We start from the raw sequence: 23615 nt of genomic DNA on the forward strand, positions 1-23615 counted from the left end.
GAACCCACATTCTGTAATTTTGGCCTCCTAAACAGCACTATACTTCTAATAATACGGGGTTCAAATTGTTGGACGGTTCCAGGGAGAAAACCCTCTGGAGGGACTGGTCCCCACCTGAGCCTCCTCCATCCTGCTTCTGTAGTGGCGTGCACGCCTGTCAGTGGCACCGGAGACAGATATTTTGTGCGGTGTCTTCCTCTCAGTTCACAGCAGTCAGCTTCATTTCCGCAGAGTAGCTGAGCCAGCTAGATGGAGGTCATCCTCTGTTAACCACATTTTTTGATTATCCTATTTACTTTACACAACTGAGCCTCTCCTTTGGGCTGTCAGCACCTGTCAGGGCCTCAATGAGCTCAGAGGCAAACTCCCAAGACAGGAGAGGAAATACAGCCTTACACCTTCAGATCTTTAGCTGAGAATGATGCCGAATGAATCTACGTTTCTGTTGGTTTGGGGCAGCTAGAGCCTCACAAGCCAGACGTCATGCCAAATCGGCCTGATAAATCAGGGAGCATAGCAGAGACCTTTTCTTAGCTCCAAGGAGAGGCAGAATAATTTGGGCATCTGTGCTTTCATACTTGCTTTATCACAAGGATGGAAGTCTTCTTCTATACACTCATAAACATCCTGGGCAGAAACAGCCTGCCAAAAAAAATGTGATTAACCTTTAACAAATAGTCCTGCAGCACAGGCTGGCCCGATGCATATAGAAAAATCAGATCAAAGGAGCCATCTCCACACCTACTGCAAACCATTTAGGGTGGAGGGAAAAAAAAAAGCCATCACCCACAACCAGTCACATTATACCAAGAGTAAAGTTTGAAGAAATGAGAGTCAGAGGAGACCAGAAAACTTAGTAAGGTAACAAAGAGAAGAGATCCCTTCCAAATAGAAGGCCATGTGCCAAGTAAGTTCTGACCTGCAGAAAAAATAAACACTTCATTGGCTTTGCTCAAAAAAAGCAAATTTAATTCACCCCCTCATCTCATTTACCAGCCTGGGACTGTCAGGATAGGGGGCAGCCTCTGGCTGCTCTGTGCTCCAACATTCAACTTCAGCCAGAGTGAGGAAGATGAATGACTTGGAGATCTCACTGGTGATGGGGACCTGTCCGGAACAGACTGTTAAAGGGGCAAGGAAATAAAGCACCATGCATTTCTCATCCCCTAGAGCAGCAGTCCCCAACCTTTTTGGCACCAGGGACTGGTTTCATGGAAGACAATTTTTCTATGGAGGGGGTGGGGGGGAGCGGGCTCGGGATGGTTCAGGCGGTAATGCAAGCGACGGGGAGCGATGGAGAGCAGCAGATGAAGCTTTGCTCGCTTGCCCGTTGCTCACCTCCTGCCGTACGGCCCGGTGCCTAACAGGCCATGGACCAGTACCGGTCCATGGCCCGGGGGTTGGGGACCCCTGCCCTAGAGAAGCAGGCGTAGTGGTCTGAGGGATGACATAAATGTGGAGGTGTTCGGGACTTCCCTGGTGGCGCAGTGGTTAAGAATCCACCTGCCAGTGCAGGGGACACGGATTCAAGCCCTGGTCTAGGAAGTTCCCACATGCCGTGGAGCAGCTAAGCCCGTGCCCCACAACTACTGAGAACCTGCGCTCTAGAGCCCGTGAGCAGCAACTACTGAGCCCATGTGCCACAACTACTGAAGCCCGTGTGCCTAGAGCCCGTGCTCCACAACAAGAGAAGCCACCGCAATGAGAAGCCTGCGCACTGCAACAAAGAGTAGCCCCCGCTCACCGCAACTAGAGAAAGGCTGCGTGCAGCAACGAAGACCCAACGCAGCCAAAAATAAATAAATTTAAAAAATAAAATGAACTTAAAAAAAAAATGTGGAGGTGTTCACAGCAGCTTTCCCAAGAAGCCTCGGGTCAGATTTCAGGGGCTTTATTTCTCACCTTTTTACAATATCTGCACAGCAGCGCAGGAACTACTGGCAATTACCCAGTGAATTTTGGCTGTGAAGACAATATCTCTAGCCAAAAGTTCTTGGGTCTGAAGTTTTCAGATAATTCCAGCCATGTAGATGTGTATAAAGGTTACCTCTGTCTCTCCCTCCTTCCTCCCTGCCTCCTCTAAAGGTCCTAGCCCCCAGACCTTGTGAACAGAGAAAGGCTACATTGGGGTGTATGTATTGTTGACACGTAGCTTTATTTCATCAGTGCTCCATTTTTAATGGATCCAGGCCAGCACCCCAGAGTACCAGACTCAGTTCCTAGGGACGGCCTGACCTGGCAGTCTTCTGTTCCAGAAGGAAAAAGCTTTATTAAAATTAAAAAAAAAAACTTCAGAGTAGAAAATATGAAAAATCATGGGGGTAGGGAGGTCATACCATGAAATGATGATTGAAAACAGTACAGTGTGGAAATAACACCACATTGGGAATCAGGAGACCTGGGGACTAGTCTGGGCTCTGCCTCAAATTAGCTATGACTTCGGGCATGTCATTTGCCTCTTGGGCTTCACCTCCTCACCTGGAGCATTTAGCATGGTTATCCTGCCAGGCACTTAACAGGGACAAAAACCTGACAAATGCCCCCAGCGTTTGCCATCCAGTCCATTCTGTAGACATATCTGGTGTCCTTTCCCTTCCTGATGAAAACCAGGAATGTCCAGGAAGAAATCCCAGGAATATATTTTAGGCAAGTCCAGCATCTCTGGCCATCCCGTAGAAGATGCCTCTGGCTGCAATGAGGTTGGTTGGAGAATCAAATTCAGCTATTGTCCCTTTGTCCAGGACCAGGACCCTAGCCAAAGAAAAGAAGTGGTCAGGTCTCCATCAGCCCAGATCTGGTTTCATGGTCCAACCCTGCCCTTCTGGGTACTGCTCAGGCCCCGCAGTGACATGCCGACCCTCCCACTTCAGTCAACCCACCCAACACAGCGCTACACCACATGTGCATGCTTGCAAGGCTGGTTATTTTAGCCACTCCGTTTGCTGTCCTGGCAGATGAGGCAATTTCTGGGATCAAACACAAGGTCCGATTCATCTTTGCTAGTCGCGGCTCTGAAAACCTTCCCTAATGAGCCCTTCCCTTCGCCAGGGTCACAGGGCCTGTGTGCTTCCATCTGCTTTGTGCCAACTCAGAAAGGCACACGGCGGGAAACTGGGCTGCAGTGAGGCCTGATGCTGGAATGTGGGACTTTGGCTGCAAATCTGGCTGCTGCTGATGGGTGGATCTCCCCCCGCCCACACACACACACAGTCAAGCCTGGGCCTGGGATTAGAATCTCTTGCCAACTAAACACAGGGTGCACCTGGTGCAGGGCCAACAGGCTGGCTCCCAGGTTGAGGCAGGAGCAGAAAGGTTCCCCCAAGTCCCAGGAGATGCTCCTCAATAAGAGGGCCTGGACTGCACCCACTCTGTTTCCCCACCTATGGGGCTCCCAGAAACGTGTCCTGGGAAGATGTGTGTCTGTGGATATCACTGCCTAGCCACTGCCCAAATGGAAGCCCAGGAGACTGCCCCCCTCGCTTCAGTGACTTCTCATTGCCCTTAGGGTAAGGACTGAATGTTTTCCCATGGTCCTCAAAATGCAGCAGAGTGAGGCCTGTCTCTTCCTCCCTCTCCTCTTGGTTCTACTGCCCCTTCACCCTTTCTACTCCAGCCTCATGTGCCCTCCTACCTCAGGGCCTTTGCATGTGATGCAGCCTTTTCCTGAAATTTTCAGCTCCCTCCCTACCCTATCTCCTCCCCTGCTCCCCAACTTTTACTCATCCTTTAGGGCTTGGCTGGTGCTTCCCTTCCTTTGGAGAGTAAGTGTCCTGGCTGCCCTGTGTGGATTGGCTTCCTCTGGCCTACACGTGTGGACCCCTGCTTCCTTCCTGAAGGCTCTAATTACACGTTCAATAGCGTGATTATTTGATTAACTTCTGCCTGCCCCACTCGAATGACTGAACTCCCAACCCCCAAGGTCAGTTCGAGTTTTTGCCCCTCAGGGCTGCTGGTGAAAACCATTTTCAGTTAGGCCTGGGAAGAGATCCTCTCAGTCCAGCCCTTTCCCTTGTCTGGACCCAGGGCCTGGGCCTTCCTGCCCACCCTCCCTTCTCCCAGTGGGATCCTGGATGGGAGTGGAGGGGGGCGGTGTGGTAGGGATGGAACAGACAGTAGCATCAGGCATTCTCAGCTTGGTTCCCAAGCCCCTGGGAGCCGTGTGGGGAACTTCTGAGAGAGGGCCAAGGTCTGCCCATTGCCCTGTCCATGTATCTCCCCACCTCCCCATGCCCTGCAGGTGTTTGTTTTGTGAATGAAGCCTTGTTGATGTACTCCCACTATACTCCTTCAGAATAGATTTGTTGCAGCCTCCTGCCTCTTCCTCACTCCGAGCTCCCGTGTCTCCAAGGGAGCCAGCCTGGCAGGCCAGCACCAGGTCGCTTCCATCAGGCTTCTGAGTCACCCAGCCCCTCCCCTGTCCTCCAGCAGCACACCTTGACATTAGGCACAGTGAGCAAACAGGTCACGTTTTTTTCCTTTTGGCTGAGTGAGCTGCCTCCCCAACGAAGCCATAAGATACCAAGAGCAAGGCTCCCTCCCTAATCCTTTGAGAAGCTGGTTCTAGGGAGAATTACAATAAAGGACAGCACTTCCTAGGATCACCTGCACTTTTTTTTTTTTTAACATCTTTATTGGAGTATAATTGCTTTACAATGGTGTGTTAGTTGCTGCTGTATAACAAAGCGAATCAGCTATACATATTCATATATCCCCATATCTCCTCCCTCTTGCGTCTCCCTCCCACCCTCCCTATCCCACCCCTCCAGTCACCTGCACTTTTTTTTTTTTTTTTTTTTTCACCTGCACTTTTAACGCTTTATTTCATTGACTCCTTACAACAACCCTGAGAGAGAGAGGTTCATGAAGGTTTTGTGAATTGCCCAACGTCGTACAGCAGGCAGCAGCAGAGCCAGGCTTGGGACTCAGCCCTCTGCTTTCCCACGACAAAGCATCTACTCCGCGTGGGACCCGAGCATCGTGCACCTTTCCTCAGTGGCTTCCTGGTCTGTGCACTTACCTCACAGGATGGGAATGAGGCTCAAATGAAGCCATGGCCATGTGGGCACTCTGGAAACAGTGCTCAGGAAGTGACGGGATTTGGCATGAAGGATCTGGTTCCCCTCACCTCATAGTATTAAGGGGTGGGGGGGGGAGGTGAGCCATGCCTAGGGAGCCCCAGTGTGCCCCTTCCCCAAAGCGTCCCTTGTGTCTCAGAAAGCATCACTGTGCCCCCGGTGCCCAGATAACCCACACTGTTCTGCAACCCCCCCCCCCCCCCCAAAACCTTAGACGATCCCACGAGGCTCCCATATCCACATATCCAGATAACCTTAATCTGCCTGCCACTTCCCCACGGCCCAGGTGACCCCACCAGGTCCCTCCCTGCTTGGGTTCCGGTGCCCCACCTGGTGTAGTCCATGATGGTGTTGAGCCGATGTGCGATGGTCAGCACCGTGCAGGCCTCAAACTGGGTGTGGATGGTGGCCTGGATGAGGTCATCAGTCTCCAGGTCGATGGCGGCTGTGGCCTCGTCTAAAACCAGGATGCGACTCTTGCGAAGCAGGGCTCTGGCCAGGCACACGAGCTGCCGCTGGCCCACGCTGAAAATGGGGAAGGCAAGGTATCTCTAGCTGGGTGCCCCCAACCTGCCCCCAGGCCTCATTCCCCAAACTGTTTCTGTCTCCACTCCTTCCCAATGGCCCAGGGCTGGCTCTCTGTCTAACCTCTCCCATTTCTGCCTTAGCCCAGTACTCCTGGAACACAGAGTTGAGGTCTGGACACCACGGGGATAATGAGGGGCCTTGCGGGTAGAGCCAGTACTTAACAACATTGTGAAATCCCCAGTCTGTCTCTGGCACCCCTGGCCTCTTCTTCCTGTGCTTTCTTCCCTATCCTCACTCCTCAACTAGTGTCACCGTGTTTTTCTGCTTCAATCTATCAGTCATTTACACCTTAGTAATAACACACTTAAATGACTCCTCCTGGATATTTGCACACATCATGTTATCTTGCTGAGCCTAATATCACACAATTTAGTCATCTTCTGCCCCCATGGGGAATATAGGTCAGGGTTCCGTTGTGGGAACAAGGAAGGGACAGGGCAGAGGAGGCTATGGGGGGCTCCCCGTGTCTGATCCCTGGGAAGGTGGGGGAGGGGTGGAACGCATACCTTCCACCTCCTGCCTTGGAAGCTAGAGCTAAGGAACAAAGAGAGGCTGTGTTCCCAACCACAGAGGCTGCAGCACCCCCCACACCCAGGGACAAATACCTCAGCCCTTCCCGCAGGGGTGAGTCACTACAGCCCGAGTGAAGGCCAGGCTCTCTCCCCGTCCTATTCCCGCAACTAATGAAGGTTTTGGCAGCAGAATGAGCCGCCAGATAGAGCTCAGGGCTGATTTATGGTGGGACTGGCACAGGATACAGGTTACACTTAAAGTGGCTACAAGCTCAATGAGGGAGGAGGGGAGTGGATTTCTGTCTCAGATCCTGGGGGATGTGGGGACGGAGGGGATGCTCTGGGGAGAGGTGCTGATGGCAAGCAAGGATAGGAGAATGGACCAAAAAACAGCTGTGGGGCACAGGGTCTGAAAGCCTAGGCTCGTCCGCCAGCCACCCCCAACATGGTTGTGTAAGTGAAATCCAAGTACTGTGCACATTCATTCTTACAGGGCTGCCTGGGGAGGCGGGGGCATCCCACGAGTGGCTATGATGCAGTTAGGAAAGTTTTGGGGCAAAAGCTCCCACTTCCCTGAGTCCTTGCCCCACCCCTTGCTAGCTGAGCAGCTTTGGGCAAATAATTTTATACTCTGGACCCTCATTTCTGGCCCACAGGACTGCAGGAAAGATTAAAGGAGACAGTAGAGGCCAAAGTGCCTTGAACACTATTAAGTGCTGAGCAAATGTACAGATTTTTGTTTTTGTTTTTTCTGGAGAGAGTCCAGTCCATAGGTATGGACCGAGTAGAATAATACGAATAGCTAAGTTTCTCAGGAGTATATCCAGTCTAAGTGCTTTCCATTTCATCACAATAACCCTAAGACTGCTCTGTCCAAATGATGGCCACTAGCCACATGTGACTGTTGACCACTTGAAATACGACAAGTCTGAATTGAGATGTGCTGTACGTGTAAAAATACACACGGGATTTTATACTTGAAAAAATGCAAACTATCCGTAATAGCTTTTGTATCAATTACATGTTGAAATGATATTTTAGATATATTAGGCTACGTAAAATACACAATTAAAATTTATTTCATCAGTTTCTTTTTCTTTTTTTTTAATGTGGCTATTAGACAAATTTTATTTACACATATGTGGCTCATAGTATATTTTTATCGGGCGGCATGGTGCTAACAGGTATGGGACTGTTATTATCCCATCAGAGTAAAGGAAAAGAAGGCACAAAGAGGTTAAGCAGCTTGCTCCAAATCACACAACTAACATGGGTACAAGTGCCTCAAGCCTTTAGACTCAGTAAGAAGTGACTCTGGCCCTCCCTGATACACGGCACAGTGACTGGTGATATAAGGTCGGGGGCTATAAGGAAGCAAAGAAAGGCCCGGAGAGCTCACTTTGCCCACTTCTAAACCACAAACAAAACTGCATCCACCTTGGAAAATATATAAGATTTCTCTAAAGCTCTGTAGGTTTCCTCTTATCTGCTCCACAGGTTCAGTCCACAGCCCCTCCTCAGGCCAAGCACAACATGGACAATCTCACGAGAGAGGACCGATTAGGGCTTTGGAATCTCCCAGGCATGTCTTCTCCCAGCTGTGTGACTTTGGCCCTGCCTCAGTTTCTCTGGAGCTTGTGTGAGGAGTCAGTGAAGTAGTGCACAGTGCCTGACACACAGAATATGCTCAATACAAGACAGTGCCCCCTGAGTTCACGCTGGCTGAGATGGGAGTGGGAGGGCAGGAGGGGGCTGGCCTGGATTTGGTGTCGTTTGATGCTAGACCCTCTATAGTGCTGCAGAGTGCTATTCCTGACCCACCCACTCCCAGCTGTTACCTGAGATTCTCCCCGCCCTCGGAGCACTGGAAGTCCAGGCCTGCCGGCTGGGAGCTCACAAACGTGTGCAGGTGGGACTGCTCCAAGGCTCGCCACATGTCTTCCTCCGAGTAATTGCCAAAGGGGTCCAGGTTCATGCGCAGGGTCCCCGAGAACAAGATGGGGTCCTGGGGACAAAGCAAGGCCTCAGAGGGAGGCAGCTCAGGCCCCATAGGAAGCCATGGGCCCCAAGGTCAGGGAACAAGAAAGGGGTTGAGGTGGCGGCATTCCCACTCTGACTCCAGCCCTCCAGGAGGGAGGCAATGGCCAAGGAGATAGAAAAACGCCTGTGGGGAAGTGATAAACCTCAGCTTTGCCAACCCAAAATCCTGCGCTAAGGCAGAAACCTGAACCGCTAATCTGACTCCAAAGTGTCCAGTCAGCAGAAAAAAATACCCCAGAGGAGTCAGAAAAAGTGAAATGTAATTCAGAGCTATGAAACCAGGAGGCCAGGATAGAAGGTCTCTGGGGTGGGCTGTGTGGAGGGGCCTGTTGTTCTGCTGGTCCAAGAGGTCAGAGGACAGGGTCTTATTGGGCAGGAGACGTCTGACCCTTCCAGACCCACGACGGGGGGCCGCTCTGTGGCTCTGCTCCAGCCTCCCAGAGAGAGGTCCCAGTCTTGAACTCCAAGCTACAGAACAGGGGTGGGACCTGCCGCCAGAGTCACTGGTCAGTGTGGCCAGCCCACGCCAGGCTGCTACCTGGGGGATGATGGTCAGCTGAGAACGCAGGTCATGGAGCCCGATGTCGGCCACATTGAGGCCGTCGATGAGGATGTCGCCCTCTGCGGCTTCCAGGATGCGGAACAGGCAGAGGGTCATGGACGATTTGCCAGCCCCAGTGCGGCCCACGATCCCCACCTGGAGGCAGTGGGGGGCCGTCAGGGGGAGGCTGGGGGTCAGCGGGGCTGTTGCCAGGACTCCCCTGGGAGGCCAAGCAGACCCTTGGGCTGGGCCCCTGCCATCCCACAGACCCACGCTTCCCAGGGAAAAACCCGCCCCACACGCACCTTCTCGCCACCTCGCACTTGTAGACTCAAGTCCTTCAGCACCAGCTCCAGGCCCGGCCGGTAGCGCACAGAGTAATTCCGGAACTCCACCTCACCCTGCAGTGGCCAGCCCGCTGGCGGGCGGCTGCCCTCCACCACCCAGGGGGCCTGGCCGCCAGGGGAAGACAGGATCCTCATCAGGGGGGCACCTCTTCCCCAGCCCAGCCATCTCCCAACTTTGGTCTGCCTCCCTCCCCAGGCCCCTGCCATCCTCACCCACCAGGGACCCTGGCGGGGAGGCCCTGGTGCTCATGTGGCCCAACCTTGTGGTTCAATGTCTCTTTATCCCTCTGACATTATTCCCCACAGAACTTTGCTCTTCCCTATCCCCCCCGTGCCCCACGGCCCTAAGCGGCCCCTTCCCACTGCCCTCACTTCCTTCACTTCACCATTCTTTATTTTGAGTGGCTACTCCGTGACAGGTATGGGTCACAGTGTAAACAAGACAAAGTCCTTGTCCCCATGAGGCTTACTACACCCGAGTCTAGGGGGCATACAGTTTGACAATAAGTAAGTCCTACATAATGTCAGATGGTGATGAGTGTGGATAAGTGTCTGGTGTTGCTATTACTGTACAGGGTGGTCAGGGAAGGCTTCCTGGAGGAGGTGATATTTAAATAAAGACCTGAAGGAAGTGAAGGAACAAGACAAGTAGATATCTGGGGGAAGGGCATGCCAGACAGAGGGAACGGCAAGTACAAATACTTCCAGGTGTGTTTCTGGATCGCAATGACAAAGGTGAGAGGTAGGAGACAAGTAGTGGATGGCCCCATCACATAGGGCTTTGCTGGCCATTTTAAGGACTGTGTTTTTTTACCCTGAGTAAGATGTAGGGCCATGCACAGAGGAATAACATGATTTGGTGTGTTTTTAAAGGATCTCCCTGCTGCTATTTAGAGGAGGGAGAGTGGAGGGTGTTTTGAAATGGGGGTTCAGACTGTCAGCAATCAAAAAGCAAAGCAGCCAGTATAGGTAGACCGCTCTCTTGAGGAGGTGTCAAGAGAATGGACAGTAGGGTTGGGGGCAGAATTTTTGAGAATGTGGAGACAGGATCATGTGTGTAGAGAGGGGATATGGGAATGTCAGGCACAAAGAGGGAGAATTGGAAGATCCCAGAGAATGGGGGATGAGGGAATGATAGGGGATGCATGGGGAAGACAGGGGTAGATGGGGGCCCCATGAGCAGGAGAGGCCAGGTTGGGAGGAACAGGTGGGGTGGGGCTCAATGGGGGCTGACAGGGCAGAGCTCAGGTCACAGAAGCCATGAAGTGCTTTCAAGTAGGAGCGAGGGGCTATTTGTCTGAATGTTGCTGAGAGGTTGAATTAGATGAGAACAGAAAAGTGTCCCTAGGTCGGGAAGCGGGAAAGTCATTGGTGAGTGGGTTCAGTGGAGTGATAGGGGCAGAAACCAGGCTACCAGGGTGATGAGGCAGTGGGGAGAGCAACCTGCAGACCATATTTTTAAAGCCAGTTTCACGACAAAGGAGAGCAGAGAAATGGGACATAGGATACAGGGGAAAGGGAGGGTTGGTTTGAGTGTCTAGAATGGAAGCTACAAGAGCTTATTTTTGCGTGTGGATGGGAATCATCCAACAGAGGGAGCAAGATGGATGATGTAGCAGATGGAGGGTGTGATTGAGGAAGTGAAGTCCTTGGGTGGCCATGCAAAGAAGTAGAGGGAGTGGACTTTGAATGAGAAAGGAAGAAGGTGGAAGGGACACAGGCAGATTGAAAGTCTGGAGGCAGGAAGGCTGAGGGAGTTTCACATCTTGTAAGCCGTTTTCTCACTGAAGCGTTAGGCAAGGTGATGACTGAGCCTATGATGGACCGATGACTGAGTGATTCGGTCGATGACTGAGCACAGGGAGAAGGGGATGTGGGGGGTTTAAGGAAAGAGAATGGTCGAAACAGAACTTTCTGAAAGTGGGAACACATGCTTCTTGGAGAAGCAAAACAGGAACACCCAGCCGTGGTGTGTGGTTATAAACTTGAAGTAAAATCAATGATTTTCTCCAGCAACGTTTTAGCAGCTGAGCACTGGCATGTTTCAGAAGGTAGACAGATGGGCTCGTCTGGGTGAGGATGACTGAGAGAGAGAAGGGCAAGGGACTTGAGAGCACTGGGCACTGGTGGAGCATAGGATCCAGGCTGGATGAGCTCATGGACAGAGGGACAGAGGCAGGGCACGGGACTGGGGGTCCCAGGGAGGACAAGGTACTGTGACCAAGGAGGGCTTGGGAACAACGGGAGCTGTCCGCTCCCCTACATCATGAACTGCTTGAGGGCAGACCTTGTCTTGGCTCTACACCTCCTCACATAGACCTCTGGTTGACACTCAAGAAGGGTTGAATGAATGAATGAATGAATGAAGAGCCACCTGAACAACTGGCCTGGGGGTGTAGGGATGGTGGGTCACCAAGCACCACTCCCTGCCCCAGGCTCATCCCGTACCCACCTCAGTCTCCGTCTTGGAGTACTCTTTGACTCTCTCCACGGCCACAATATTAGACTCCAAGTCTGATATCGTTCGTATCATCCAGTTCAGAGCCAACGTCACCTAGCCAAAGGGACTGGGTCATAAGCGGGGCAATCTCTCTTCCCCCTGAAATGGCTTTTGGGAGGAGTTCAGACTCCTTGACTATGCTCCTATCCTTCCCAGCTATGACCCAGGGGGGCCTGGGCAAACCCATAGATGTGCCACCTGGGGCTCAAGTCACAACGGTACCTCAGGCAGTGACAATGCAGACTTAACAAAAGGCCACCCAGCCCAGTGTTTTCCTAAACTTTAATATGCCAAGAAAGATTTCCCAGGGAATCTTGTTAAAATGTAGCTTCTAATTCAGTAGGTGTGTGGTGGGACGCGAGATTCTACATGGCTAAGAAGCTCACAGATGAGGTTGATGCAGCTGGTCCTTGGACCACACTTTGTGGATCAAGGAGTCCTTGATAGACAACGCTGAAGCCAGAGCCCCAGGTCTATTGTATCAGAATCTACAGTTAAGATCTCCAGGTGATTCATATACACATTAAAGTTTGAGAAGACCTGACCTGTCTGGATTGTCCTTTGTTTACAGAACATTCAAGACTGAGTCACCTGAGGCATTGCCAAATGTGATCTGCTTCACAAAATTCCATCTGCAGTTATTTAACGCTTTGACAATATAGGCTGATATCAGGGTGACCTTCCCAGGCTCCAGTTACCTGCTCCGTGTACTTTCCTGCAGGCTTGTGACATGAGGTTATTTCCAGCTCTCCACGTCCCTGCCCCCGGAACCACCTGTCAGGGTTGACCTCTAGATCTTGTGCAGGCAGGGCAAATTCTATTTGTCTCTTGGGGCCAAGCTCCAAGATAATTTCTCCAACACTCCAAGGTAGAGACCTCCTCTGGGCTCCTTCCTCCCTAAGGTCTGTGCACCCCACAGTACCAATCCCCTGCTGTGTGGGAGTGACTCTCCACACTTGACTGGGAGCTCACAGTCCCAGGGAGCAGAACCTGTGGCTGGACCCCATCTGGGGCAGAGCGAGGTGCCAGGAGATGCTTGTTGAAACCTGTGTGGCCTCTGCCCCAGTGGTGCCCTGACCCAGGACCCAGACCTCTGCGGACCTGTAGGGCATAGGGACACAGACAGGCCCACCAGCCCTGGGCTCAGATGCTGCTTCTCCCAATCACAGCAAAGAGTGCAGTGAAGAGCACAACACAGTTGCCCACGAACTCCACTCGGACCCCCCCAGCCACCTGTGGGGATTAGGCAAGGAGGAAACGGGGCAGATGCCGAAGGGGGCGGTTCAGAGGGAAGGAGGGGCTTGGACCCAGAACACCAGGGTCCTCTCCCGCAGAGACACTGGTGGAAACTCATGGGAGGAGCAGGGGCTGAGGGAGCAGCTTCTGACCTGTTGGAGGCGATGTAGGGGGTAGCAGCTCCTCTGGTTGGTGTCCACCTTAGCATCACTGATGGCCTCGAAGTCCGCTGGCGGCCATAGGCCCGGATGACGCTGGAGCCGGTCACCGTCTCCAAAAGTGGGAGTAGATGGGTGAGCGGCTGACAGATTCCAGCCGCTTCAGTGCCCGTGACGTAGCCACATAGAGGCGCTGACAGGGGATGGAGAAAGAGCTTGGAGTCAGGACCGTGGGCCCCAGCTCAGTCCAGCACACCCTCTGGACCCATGTTGAGCCCACCTCCCCGTCAGTCCCACTGCCCCATGAGACCTTGCTCCCTTCCTCCCGCTCCGCCCAGAAGAACCCAAGACTTGGGGCCTGATATGGCTCCACGAACCCATCCCACCCTTCCCCTCTGGTCAGCTCTGCTCACTCTTCCAGGCCACTGTGTCCACGAAGCCTTTCCGATTGCCTCTCAGCTCCTGACCCACCCCTCACCTCTGCGGGGGCCTAGATTATTGCACTGACTCTGCTTTGCCTCCTGTGACTATGCCTGTCTCCACTTAGGGGCCCTAGCAGTGTGTTCACACACATCAAATTTTGCAAAATTTGCAAAAATAAGATAATTTTGTATTCTTTTCGTAAAGAGCCTCTCCCCGCCCCACCCCCCAGTTGTTTAAACTTCAGCCCCACAAAAACACAGTTTCTGCCTCACCTTCCATCTTCTACCCTGTGGGCCCCAAGATGGCCAGGGCCATGTAGGATTTGCATCTGAGAGTCCCCCATCCCAGCCCAGAGCACAGTCTTCACACACAGGCCTGAGCTTCTGGCCGCCTGTGGATTACCTTCATTGACTGATTAATTAATGGCAGGATAGGGGCTCAGCAACACAAATGCCTTTATAGGTAGCTGTATCTGAATGTTATCAAACTCGTCCACGTTAAAAACATGTATGTAAGTTTAGATATATCTAAAAAAGAAGGGAAGGATAATGTGTCTCAAACCGTTGACAATATTTTATTAAAAAATAGCCAGCAGGAAGGAGTTCCAGGGCCAGTCACAATTTACAAGGATTTCATTTTATCCTATCAACAACTCTGTGAGGTAGGGTCTATGATTCTATTTTACAGGTGAGGAAAATGAGTTTCAAAGAGGTATTTACTGAACCAAATCCAGCTGTGAAGCTGTGGGGCCTGACCTCCCTACATCCCACCACTGGTGGCCCCCGGGAGAGCCCCGGCCACACAACGGCCATGCTCACAAAAAGCCACGCCCACCCACTCAGGGCACACCTGCACAAAGAGGTAGAGGACAGCCAAAGGCAGGATGACCACAGCGAAGAGTGGCGTGCTGGCCACAATGACCACGAGGGTGGAGATGGAGTTGTAGAAGGAATTCAGCAGCATGAGGATGGTGGGAGCCAGAACCTCATCGATGATGCAGATGTCCTTGGAGAAGCGGTTAAGGATGCGGCCTGAGGGCGTCGTATCGAAGAAGGACTGAGGCGAGCGCATCTTGTTGTGCAGCAGCGCCTGGTGAAGCAAGCGCGCAGCCTGGACACCTCCCACCGCCATCGTGACGGCTGACAGCATCACCAGGAGCCCTGGTGGAGGAGGAGAGGGGCGCTCGTTCACCTGGGCCAGGTGGCAGGCATGTAGGGGCGGGTTCCGAGATGGGGGAGAGCCTTGGTGAACTAGGCAGGCTCAGAGGCAGGGCATGGCTAGGATGAGCTAGGCAGGGCCAGCGGCAGGTAGACTGCTAGGGTGGGTTAGGGAGTCCCTGGGGCTGCGACAGTGGAGAAAGATTCAGAGCGAGGGCATGGTTTGGGGGACCCAGCAGCCCAGAGATGAGGAAGGGGCCACTGTAGCCCCTTCTAGGTATCTCTGCAGGCTCACCTTGCAGAATTCCCAAGGCGGCGTAGACGCCCAGCCTCTGGGAGGTGTTGTTCTGCTGGCCGTTCACCACAGCCTCACCGGTCCAGGCACTGAGCCAAACGTTGGCCCCAATGGCAGCCGCACTTTGACCCCCGTGCAGCAGACAGATGACGAGCGTGGCACAGAGCCCCACGGCCCTGGCGTAATCCCAGAACACACTCAGCTTCACCTGCATGGCCACAGCGGTTGGACAGAGGACTCCGGTGAGCCCCGGGACTGCTAGGGGCCTGCCCACCCCCTCCATCCCTCCCCGCCCACCCTACTCACAGTGCCCATCTCCACCTTCTCCTCCTGGGTCAGCACCTGGCTCGCCTTTGCCTCTGTTGCCTGCACTACCTTTTCTGCCGCACCCAGGCGCCTCCTGGACACAGGCCGACCCTGGCCCTCTCCTTCCAGGGACATGGCACTCAGCTGTCTGTGGAGGCAACTGGTCAGGCCCAGGGAGGAGGCCTCCAGCACAGCCACAGACAGAGCCCCAGAGGAGGTTCAGACTGCAGCCGGAGGCCCGGGGTGCATCAGGGAGAACGCCCACCTGCGCCTCCCGTCAGGGCTTGGGAGCCCTGGTACCGTCTCCCGGGGGCTGGGAGCTCGCGGGTGCTCACCTCATAAACTGCTTCTGGACCTCGTATGTCACTGGCTCATTATCCGTCAGATCTGTGTGATTGCTGAGCGTGTCCTCAATCAGCAGCACCTCCTCATCCTCTCTGTCCTCCAAGGCTGCAGCGGGGAGGCAGAAAGGAGAGCTTGGCTAGCTCACCCCGCAAGCCCCTGCTATCCCCCGCCCCACTCCAGTGACGAGGCCTGAATGGACAAGCGAGAGGCAAGGGGACAGGGACTGAGAGGGCAGCAAGAACAACAAGAAAATAAATGACGAATTTCGTGTTGGAAAGAAAAAGGGTGGCAAGAAAGACTTAGGTTAGACAGGAAGAAAAGCTTCCCATCAGGGACTACGTAGAAGGGCATTCAAATATAAGGGTCAGGAGCTTGGGCTCTAGAGTCAGACTGGCTGAGCTAAAATCCCACTTCCTCACCGCATGAGTTTAGGCAGGCATGTAAAATGGGGATAATAATAGTACCTACTTCATTGTGTCATTGTGAGGATTAAAGGAAAGAATGTGTGTCAAGAGCTTGCAAGGGGCATAGCCCTTAGTAAATGCTCGAGACATGTTAGCTGCATATACGGAAGTAGGCGAGAAAGCCCAGGAGAAGGTCTGTGAGCCAGCTGGGAGCCTGGGGTTGGGGAGCCAGGACTGGACAACAAGGGGGTCTCAATATGCTCCATGAAGACAGGGATTTTTCTGTTTGTTCACTGCTGTCTCAGCGTCTGGAATAGTGCCTGGACATAGTAATTGCTCCATAAATATTTGTTGATAAATAAATGACTTTTCCAAGCATTTGCATATTTACTAAACAATTCATCTGTGAAACAGTTTTGCCGTACAAGCTGGGCCTGGGCCCTTAGGCCCTTTTGACACATGAAGGAAGATGAGGCGGAAGGACTTGAATCTATCCAGTTCACTTTCCCTGTTGGTGGTGTCTGGCATCACGCAGATGGTCCAAGTTCCCCAGAACCTCCCTTGTACAACACTGGGCCTGTCCACAGACACTCAGAGGCTCCAGGACAGGGGAGAAGCTGGGAGGGCAGGGAAACACGGAGGGCCAAGAATGGCAGATACCGGTCCTGCTGTCGGCCTCCTGGTGCTCCTTGCCCTCACCAGGTGCATAGTTGCGGAGAAAGTTGGCAAAGGAGCCGTTGCGCTGCAGCAGGGCTGCGTAAGTGCCAATCTCAGACACCTGCCCGTCAGCTAGCACTATGACAAAGTCCGTCTGGGGCAGGAAGCTGATGCCGTGCGTCACTAGCACCCGTGTCTGGGGAGAAGGCAGCAGGCTATCACTCCCACTGCCCTCAGCACACACCCCTGGCACAGCGCGGGGCCACGGAGCGAGTGTGAGGTGCCTGTGTGCCGGCAGCATGAGCAGACACATCAGGGGCTCACGCTATGCTCAGTGCAGCTGGCTCAGTGCCTGAGGGGCACCGTCCCCCACCCCCGCCCCAGGTTTCCCCCACTGCCCAGCCCATGCTCCTGTTCCGCAGGCCCTCCATCCCTCCAGGTCTCACCCGAACCCCTTGGCCTCCCACCAGTCTTCTCCTGTGGCCCTAGACCTCACCTTAGCCCCCTTAGCCTCTGGGAGGCCTCACCTTTCCTGCCAGCACACCTTCTGGCCCAATGACTTGGTCAAAGATATGCTTGGCCACGTGGGAGTCCACGGCTGACAATGGGTCATCCAGCAAAAAAATGTCAGCATCACTGTAAACAGCTCGGGCCAGACTGACCCGTTGACGCTGGCCCCCAGACAGGTTAATGCCCTGGATGGGTTGGAGGAGGGAGGTGAGAGGTGTATATTGGGTAGAAGGGAGTCAGGCCATCACAAGGGGGACAGGGCTGTGTCTGTCTGTTGTCATTCAAAAAGGCAGACCTCTAAATTCACATTTCATATGCCTGGTCCTGTACCTGGGAAGCTCTAAGGCCATGGAGGAAGGGGTGGTGGCTCTTAGAGTCCTCCCAGGGCAGGTAAGGACATCCTTCTCCTGGCCCAGCTCGTTTCCCTGCCTTCCACCTTCATACTCTGGGAGGCTGGAAATCCCCAGGAGGTCCTTAATAGAACTTTTAGTCTCCCATCAACCATACGGTTCGCAGATGACTTTCATAACAATTATCCCATTTGGTCCTCTTGTCAGTCTTTCCAGGGAGGCATCATTAGCCCACTTTCTAGATGAAGAACTAGAGCTCAAGATGTTAATGACTTTGTCCAGGGTCCCAAACTATTAAGGGCAAAAGCAAGGATGGAAACCCAGCATCCACCCCAGAATTTATCAACCCTGAGATCATTCACGTACCAGAGGGGAGGTAAGTTCACTCCTTAAACCCATTATGCAGAAACTGAGGCACACAGCAGCAGGGCTGGGCCTAGAGGGCAGACCCCAGAGGTATAGCCTGCTTTCCTACCACCAGCTTTCCTCATTCCCTCTGGAACAGGCCCAGCTCTTTGGGGGGTACCCTGAGAAACTGACCCCTGGGGAGAACAAATGTGGGGTGGGAGCTGGAGCTGCTGAAAAGCAAGGGGTGGACATGGAAGCTGTAGTGACTGAGACGCGTGAACGTGCCTGCATTCAACCAACCAGCCTTTCTCCAGTGCTACTATGTTCTGGGCACTAAATCAGGCTTGTGTGTGTGAGGTCAGTGTGGGTCCCGGAGAGATGGGAAGGAGGAGTTGTATCGTAGATCAGGAGGTCTACTCTGGGTTCCTATAATCTTGGACTCCTACTTAAAAATTTCCCATCCCCACTGCCAGGCTCAGGCCCTCATTTCCCCAGGGCACCACGAGAGCCTCCTCACTGGTTCCTGTGCCTTTGGGCCCCTCCACACTGCAGCCAGGGCAGCTTTTCAAAATGCAATTCCTGTCCCTGCTTAAAACTCTTCACTGACAAGTTGAACGTCAAGATAAAAAATGATGGTAATGGATTATAACCCATTGAATCAAATAAGAATCCATGAGCCCATATTGATATAAAAAATTAATGAATAAGTAATAAGCCAACTAATAACTATAGAAGGAATGGAGTTATAAAATCAACATTTGGCCAACATCATAGTAAACACTGACTCAGGCAAAAATCATCAATGAAAGTTATAAAACGAAATCATCAGTAAACGATACCACCTCAATCAAGAGATCAAAGTTAACATTGTCAGTAACGCATGAACTGACACCATGTGCCTCCTGATATGATGCACCAAGAAGGACACAACGTTACTTCTTTGGTTTTTCCCCCAAAAAATATATTCCAGAGATAATCGTGTTCAAATTGAGAAACATTCTGCAAAATAACTGGCCTGTACTCTTCAAAAGTGTTGATGTTCTAAAAGACAAAGACTGAGGAATTATCCAGATTGATTGAGAATAAAGAGATATGACAACTAAATGCAACTCATGATCCTGGATTGAACCCTAGACCAGGAAAGAAAATAGCTAAAAAAGACATTACTGGGACAAATGATGACATTTCAAATGTCAGACAGTGAATTAGATAATAATACTGTATTAATGATAAATTTCTTGATTTTGATAACTCAACTATAGTCATGTAAGAGGATGTCTTTGTTTTGAGACACTGAAATCTTTAGTATATAAAAAAAAGAGGTGAAACTATAAAACTCAGAAGAAAACACAAGGGAAAAGTTTCATGACATTGGACTTGGCAATGATTTTTTTGGATTTTGTATAGGACACCAAAAGCACAAGCGACAAAAGTAAAAATAGAAAAATTGGATCACATTAAAATTGAAAACTTCTGTGCATCAAAGGACACAATCAGCAGAGTGAAAAGGCAACCTTCAGAATAGGAGAAAATATTTGCAACTCATATATCTGATAGGGGGTTAATATCTAGTATGTATAAAGAACTCCTACAACTCAACAACAAAAAACCAAACAACTTGAATAAAATGTGGGCAAAGGACTTGAACAGACATTTCTCCAGAGAAGATATACAAACTACCAACAGACACATGAAAAGATGCTCAACATTACTAATCACTGGGAAATGCAAATCAAAACCTAAATGAGATACCACCTCACATCCATTAGGATGACTACTACCAAAAAACAAAAACAAAAAACCAAACAACCGCCCCAGAAAACAAGTGTTGTCCAGAATGTGTAGAAGTTGGAGACCTTGTGTACTGTTGGTGGGAATGTAAAATGGTGCAGCCGTTATGGAAAACAGTATGGCAGTCCCTCAAAAAATAAAAAAAAATAGAATTATGATTTAGCAATTCCACTTCCGGGTATGTACTAAAAAGAATTGAAAGTAGGGTCTTGAAAAGATCTTTGCACACCCATGTTCATAACAGCATTAGTCACAATAGCTAAAAGGTGGAAGCAACCCAAGTGTCCATTGATGGGTGAATGGATAAGTAAAAGTTGCTGTTTAATGGGTACAGAGTTTTAGTTTTGCAAGATAAAAAGAGTTCTGGAGATTGGCTGTACAGCAATGTGAATGTACTTAACACTACTGACCTATATAAGTAAAAGGATTTCTAAAAGGATTTCTAAGTTAAAGATTTATGTTATGTATATTTTGCGACTGTTAAAAATTAACAAATTAATTAAAAAATAAAAACTTTCACTGATGTCCCATGGTTTTTAGGGTAAAGGCCAAAACCTTAATCAAAGTCTTCAAGGCTCTACCTTACCCTGTTTCTTCCACACCCCTTCTAACCTCCAGTCACACCAAATTGCACAGAAATGCCAGTCCACCCACCGTCCCTTGGCTCACACCTTCAAAGGCTTTCCGTCACTTGGTAAAAGCCACAGTTCTTACAGTGGTCTCCAAGGCCCAATGTGACCTGGTTGCCTGGACACCTCACTGACCGCATCTCCTCCTCCTCATCCCTGCTCCTTCCATCCACATTGTTCTTCTTGCTGGTCCTTAAATGCCCCAATCACACTCCTGCCTCAGGGCCTTTGCACTTACTGCTCTCTCTGCCTCAAATGTCCCAGACAGGGCTTCATGTTCGAAGATACGGACCACTCCCTCACTTTGGTCAAGTCTCCGATTCTCAGCGAGGTTTTCCCAAAGCACACTAACAATACAACCCTGCACATATTCCTATATCCCTTCCCTGTTTCATTCTTTCCCCTTAGCGTTTATCTGATATTATATATTTTACTGATTTATCTTGCTATCATCTCTTTCCCCCAGTAGAATGTAAGCTATATGAAGGCAGAGATTTTAGTCTGGTGTATTTACTACTGCATAATATTGCCTGGCATATAGTAGGTATGTAATAAAATCTGATGAATGATGAGAGCTTCTTCCTTAGCTATTAAGATTCAGCTCAAATGTGATGCTTTTCCTTATGCAGACGACCCCCGTTACTGCCTTCCAGTACCCTGCACAGGTCTTCAGCCTGGCCCCCAGGACATGCTACAGCCCCTACCTGTTTACAAGTCAGTTTCCCCCAGTAATAGCTCTGTTTCACCAGTGCCTAGCACACAGCTAGGCATGATACTACATGAATGTGTGAATGAATGAATGAATGCATATCTGGACCTGGGCTGGATTGAGGTGGGCAGCTGTATGTGCTAGCTCCCCAGAGGATGAAAGAGGAGGCTGTACCTTCTCTCCGATCTCTGTCTTGCCCCCACCAGGCAGCACCTCCAGGTCAGCTAGCAGGGCACAGGCCTCCAGAGCCTGTCGGTACCGCTTGGGGTCCAGGGCTTGGCCAAACAGCACGTTTTCCTGAAGAGTGCAGTTCTGGATCCACGCCTGCTGGGGCACGTAGGCCACGGAGCCCTGGCCCAAGGAGAAGGTTACCTCGGGGTTTGCCCAAGGCCTGGCCAAGCTTCCCTTCCCAGGAGTCCCTGCCCCTCTCACCTTCATATACACCTTGCCTTCCAGCTTCTCCATCTCTCCCAGCAGGGCAGACAACAGGGAGGACTTCCCACAACCCACAGGCCCCACCACAGCCACGAGTGCCCCTTTTGGCACCTGGATATCTAGGCTGGGGGCAAGAAGACAAGTAGCCCAGTCAGAGGAGGAATCAGGGTTTTGGTCCCCCACCTTCCACCTGGAGACCCAATCCCTCCTCCCTTTCAGACACCACCCTGGCAAGCTGAGGCTCTTCCTGCTTCTCAGGCCAAAGACTGAAGCGTGAGAGTGGGGTTGGGTTCCACTATTGATCTGACCTTTTGCTCACTTTAGGCAGCTGAGAAGGGAAGGGGAAGCTGGTACCTGTGCAGGGTGGGTGGTAGGTTCTGGGACCAGGTGAAGGTGCCATTGTGTATGGTGACAGTATAGCCTGGGAGGACAGAGGTGTACAGCGTCAGGGGGCCCAGGGCAAGGGGAGGAGGATCCCTGGGTGGGGAGGGGTGTGGGGAGCCCTAGCGGGAGGGCAGGGAATCTTGGGAGGGAGGGAGGGAGAGGAGACAGGAAGTCCTGGGGAGGAGCAGGGGGAACCCTAGGGAAGGAAGGTGGTGGGGGAGGCCTGGAGAGGGATGACGAGAGGAAAGTAAAGAGCCAGAAGAAGAAGAAGGCGGGCACAGAGTGAGAGCAGATACGAAAAGAGGATGAAGAAAAGGGGGTCACAAGAGAGAAGTTAAAAGCTTGGAACGGAGAATTTTCTGGAGCAGTGGCTGGGGCAAGGGCAGCCCAGGTAGAGGCTGTCTGGACCTGGGGTGATGGTCTTTCTTTCCACACACTGGGAGTCAAGTTCATCTTGGCTCAGGAAATGCTGGATCCGTTTCAGAGACACACTGGTCTGCATGTAGAAGGGTGCGGGTCAGCCCTGGAAGCTGTGCTTTTCCTCTACCATCTCCTCTTACCCTTGCTGGCCCCCAACTTCCTGGGTGAGGCTGGGCCCCCTGAGGGTCCAGAGGCTGGTGCTAGGGCCCCTCCCATGACTGAGTCTTGGCTGGTTTCCACGGCCAAAGACAGGGTCCAAGTTGGTAAGAGGAGGCTGTCTCCAGAACTTGGGTTTCCAAGGACCTTACCTGACTTCCACTGACTCCAAATGGCCCCTGACTCTAATGACCTCATTCAACTTGGAACAATTCTTCATAATGCCAAATGGCCCTCCCCCGATTCCAGTAACTCTCCCTGATTACCCCCTGACCCTGAGTGACCCCATCTACCTGCCCAAACTCCAGCAGAACCCCCGGCCCTATCCAGCATTACCTGGGCCAGGTTGCTGATTAACTGGGGCAGCATGTTGAGGGGAATTTTTAAGATGTTGAACAGGGACACGGACACAAAGGCCTTCTCAGCATCCAGCACGTTGTTCTTATCCACGGACACGTACATCCCGAGGGTGGTCAGGGTCACCTGGGCAGTGGTGGGGATGGGTGTCAGGGTGGCGTCTGCAGGGTCCAGAGGCCCAGGCTGGCCAGGCAGGAGGCGGGACGCCAGCCCAGGCAGGGGAGCCTCACCAGGAAGGGGGTGCAGATCCAGATGAAAGTGGACGTGGCATGGAGGTAGGCAGCCTGGCGCATCAGCCGGAGCTCATCCTGCCGGATGTCCTCCACCTGCTTCAAGAAGCTGGGCTCCCAGGCATACAGCTTCAGCACCTTGATGCCACCCAGGATCTCGCTCATCAGCTTGATGCGTGAGTCCTTGAATTTCATTTGCTCTACCTATGGAGAGTGTGGAAAGTGCGCACCCCGAGCCCCTCCCCAGACCTCTACCCACAGGGGCTCACACCTTCCCTGCACTCACACACATGGCAGCCGGACTGCTCACCGCTCCTCCCTGCCAGCCTGTGCTGCACCCCAGCCTGGAATACCCGGCCCGACCTACTCTCTTCTCTGCTGCACAAAATCCAGCTCCAACCTCAGTGCCCCATCACTGACCCTCGCAGGCAGCACCCTCTGCCCCTTCTCTGGGTTTCTAAGGCACGTTCTCATAGGGGACCCTGTGCACGTATGTTACCTCAACTCGATGTGAGCCTGAGGGAATAGATCCCTTATTCCTCTTTGTTCCCCAGTCCCTAACCCAGGGTGCAGCATGCCAAATCAATCTATTCATTCACCCCAATTTATTGAGTGCCTATTATGTGCCAGGCCATGTGCTAGATGTGGAGCAGATAATGATGAACAACTCAAGGCCCTGGCCATCATGAAGCTGACAGTCTGATAGGTGAGG

The 23615-nt window shown here is 52.0% G+C and overlaps 1 protein-coding gene across 1 annotated transcript in view; it reads right to left on the bottom strand.

Moving 5' to 3' along the window:
- Positions 1-2068: 2068 nt before the first annotated feature.
- Positions 2069-23615, bottom strand: part of ABCC3 (ATP binding cassette subfamily C member 3) — a 42832-nt gene continuing 21285 nt past the window's right edge. Inside the window, 26 exon segments of the mRNA XM_036838340.1 lie at positions 2069-2751; positions 5406-5600; positions 8014-8180; positions 8754-8912; positions 9062-9208; positions 11556-11657; positions 12705-12716; positions 12718-12750; positions 12753-12827; positions 12830-12836; positions 12992-13011; positions 13013-13068; positions 13071-13115; positions 13118-13190; positions 14270-14580; positions 14873-15080; positions 15179-15326; positions 15514-15628; positions 16588-16780; positions 17112-17279; positions 21096-21272; positions 21354-21480; positions 21711-21777; positions 22149-22236; positions 22653-22799; positions 22904-23107. Of these exon segments, the coding sequence (XP_036694235.1) occupies positions 2643-2751; positions 5406-5600; positions 8014-8180; positions 8754-8912; positions 9062-9208; positions 11556-11657; positions 12705-12716; positions 12718-12750; positions 12753-12827; positions 12830-12836; positions 12992-13011; positions 13013-13068; positions 13071-13115; positions 13118-13190; positions 14270-14580; positions 14873-15080; positions 15179-15326; positions 15514-15628; positions 16588-16780; positions 17112-17279; positions 21096-21272; positions 21354-21480; positions 21711-21777; positions 22149-22236; positions 22653-22799; positions 22904-23107 (3153 nt within the window). The 3' untranslated portion in view covers positions 2069-2642.

Source organism: Balaenoptera musculus, chromosome 20 (assembly GCF_009873245.2).
Source record: "Balaenoptera musculus isolate JJ_BM4_2016_0621 chromosome 20, mBalMus1.pri.v3, whole genome shotgun sequence".
Lineage (NCBI taxonomy): Eukaryota > Metazoa > Chordata > Mammalia > Artiodactyla > Balaenopteridae > Balaenoptera > Balaenoptera musculus.